General features: G+C 31.2%; 1 protein-coding gene across 2 annotated transcripts in view; it reads right to left on the bottom strand.

Annotated features, from left to right (window-relative positions):
* Positions 306-1,045, bottom strand: part of LOC107622896 (plant cysteine oxidase 2) — a 7,348-nt gene continuing 6,608 nt past the window's right edge. Inside the window, exon 5 of one of the 2 annotated variants that reach the window (XM_016324968.2) lies at positions 306-912. In XM_016324968.2, the coding sequence (XP_016180454.1) occupies positions 788-912 (125 nt within the window). In that variant the 3' untranslated portion in view covers positions 306-787. Of the gene's footprint in view, positions 916-1,045 lie in introns of both variants that reach the window. The other variant, XM_016324967.2, reaches the window with a different exon arrangement.

The following is a 1,045-nucleotide window of genomic DNA, read 5'->3' as shown; positions in this document are numbered from 1 at the left end:
TTTATAAAAATATCATTATATAAAAATAATATTATTGTTTAACTAAATTATTATTTAATAACTTCTAACTATTAACTTCCCATATTAAAACAACTCCATTATTATTTTCGTTCGAGGACATATTCATATAAGTAACCACCAATTAATTATGTATATACGTAACAAGAGCAAAATTCAACTTTGCCATTCTGCCAATTGAAAAATCAGAGGGAGAGAGAGAGAGAGATATTTATACTACCAGCATCTGAGACAATATATATATATATATATATATATGTCAATTATACCATCATAAGAGAAGCTAATTTTACTAAATGAAATATATCAACTAACTGTATTTGTTGCTCTCGAAAGCAACTAAATTGTGATGAATGAAATAACCACGAAAACCTACAAAAAAGAGGCTAAAATTCCAGACTAACTCAAATTGCATTGCACCTTCCCCTTTATCCTTTTCTGTTCCATGGTATGTACACTAGAAAAAAAAAACTATTATATAAGACTGACAAATACAGCCCCTAATCAACAAGTGCTCATATTGTTCCATAATAATTATGAAGGAAAAAAAACTAAAAAAGTGAAAAACAACATAGAAGGTGATCAAGTTTTTTTCTCTATTGGTGGACACAAATCCTCCAAGGTTGGTATATAGAAATAAAGTTGCTTTTTTCTCGTGTGTCCATATTTGAAGCATCTCAGCAATTTTTTTCTTTTTGATCATCACAGGAAGTCAGGAATATTGGAAGAGGTTGTTGGTGGTTGCATTTTGGGGGGACAGAATGAGATATTACCCTTCCACAATCTTTGGGCCATTATACATTTTGCCAACTACTTCTAAGTCTTCAAGTTTGTCATCCCTCTCTTGTAGCCATTCATAAGCACATCTTTCCTCTTCAGGAATGGATAATCCTTCTACTGAAAACAGAAAACAAAATGGTTAATGGTTCAGTAAAGAAATGATCACTACTTGTCAAATAGACCTTTTGTATTTCTCTTTGGAGGACCTCTTCAATTCTATTTTCTGTTGTCTGTTGTCATCTCTTGT

This window comes from Arachis ipaensis, chromosome B10 (assembly GCF_000816755.2).
Source record: "Arachis ipaensis cultivar K30076 chromosome B10, Araip1.1, whole genome shotgun sequence".
In the NCBI taxonomy this organism is placed as follows: Eukaryota; Viridiplantae; Streptophyta; class Magnoliopsida; order Fabales; family Fabaceae; genus Arachis; species Arachis ipaensis.
The sequence above is the reverse complement of the archived record's forward strand: the minus strand, read 5'-3'. Positions and strand labels throughout refer to the sequence as shown.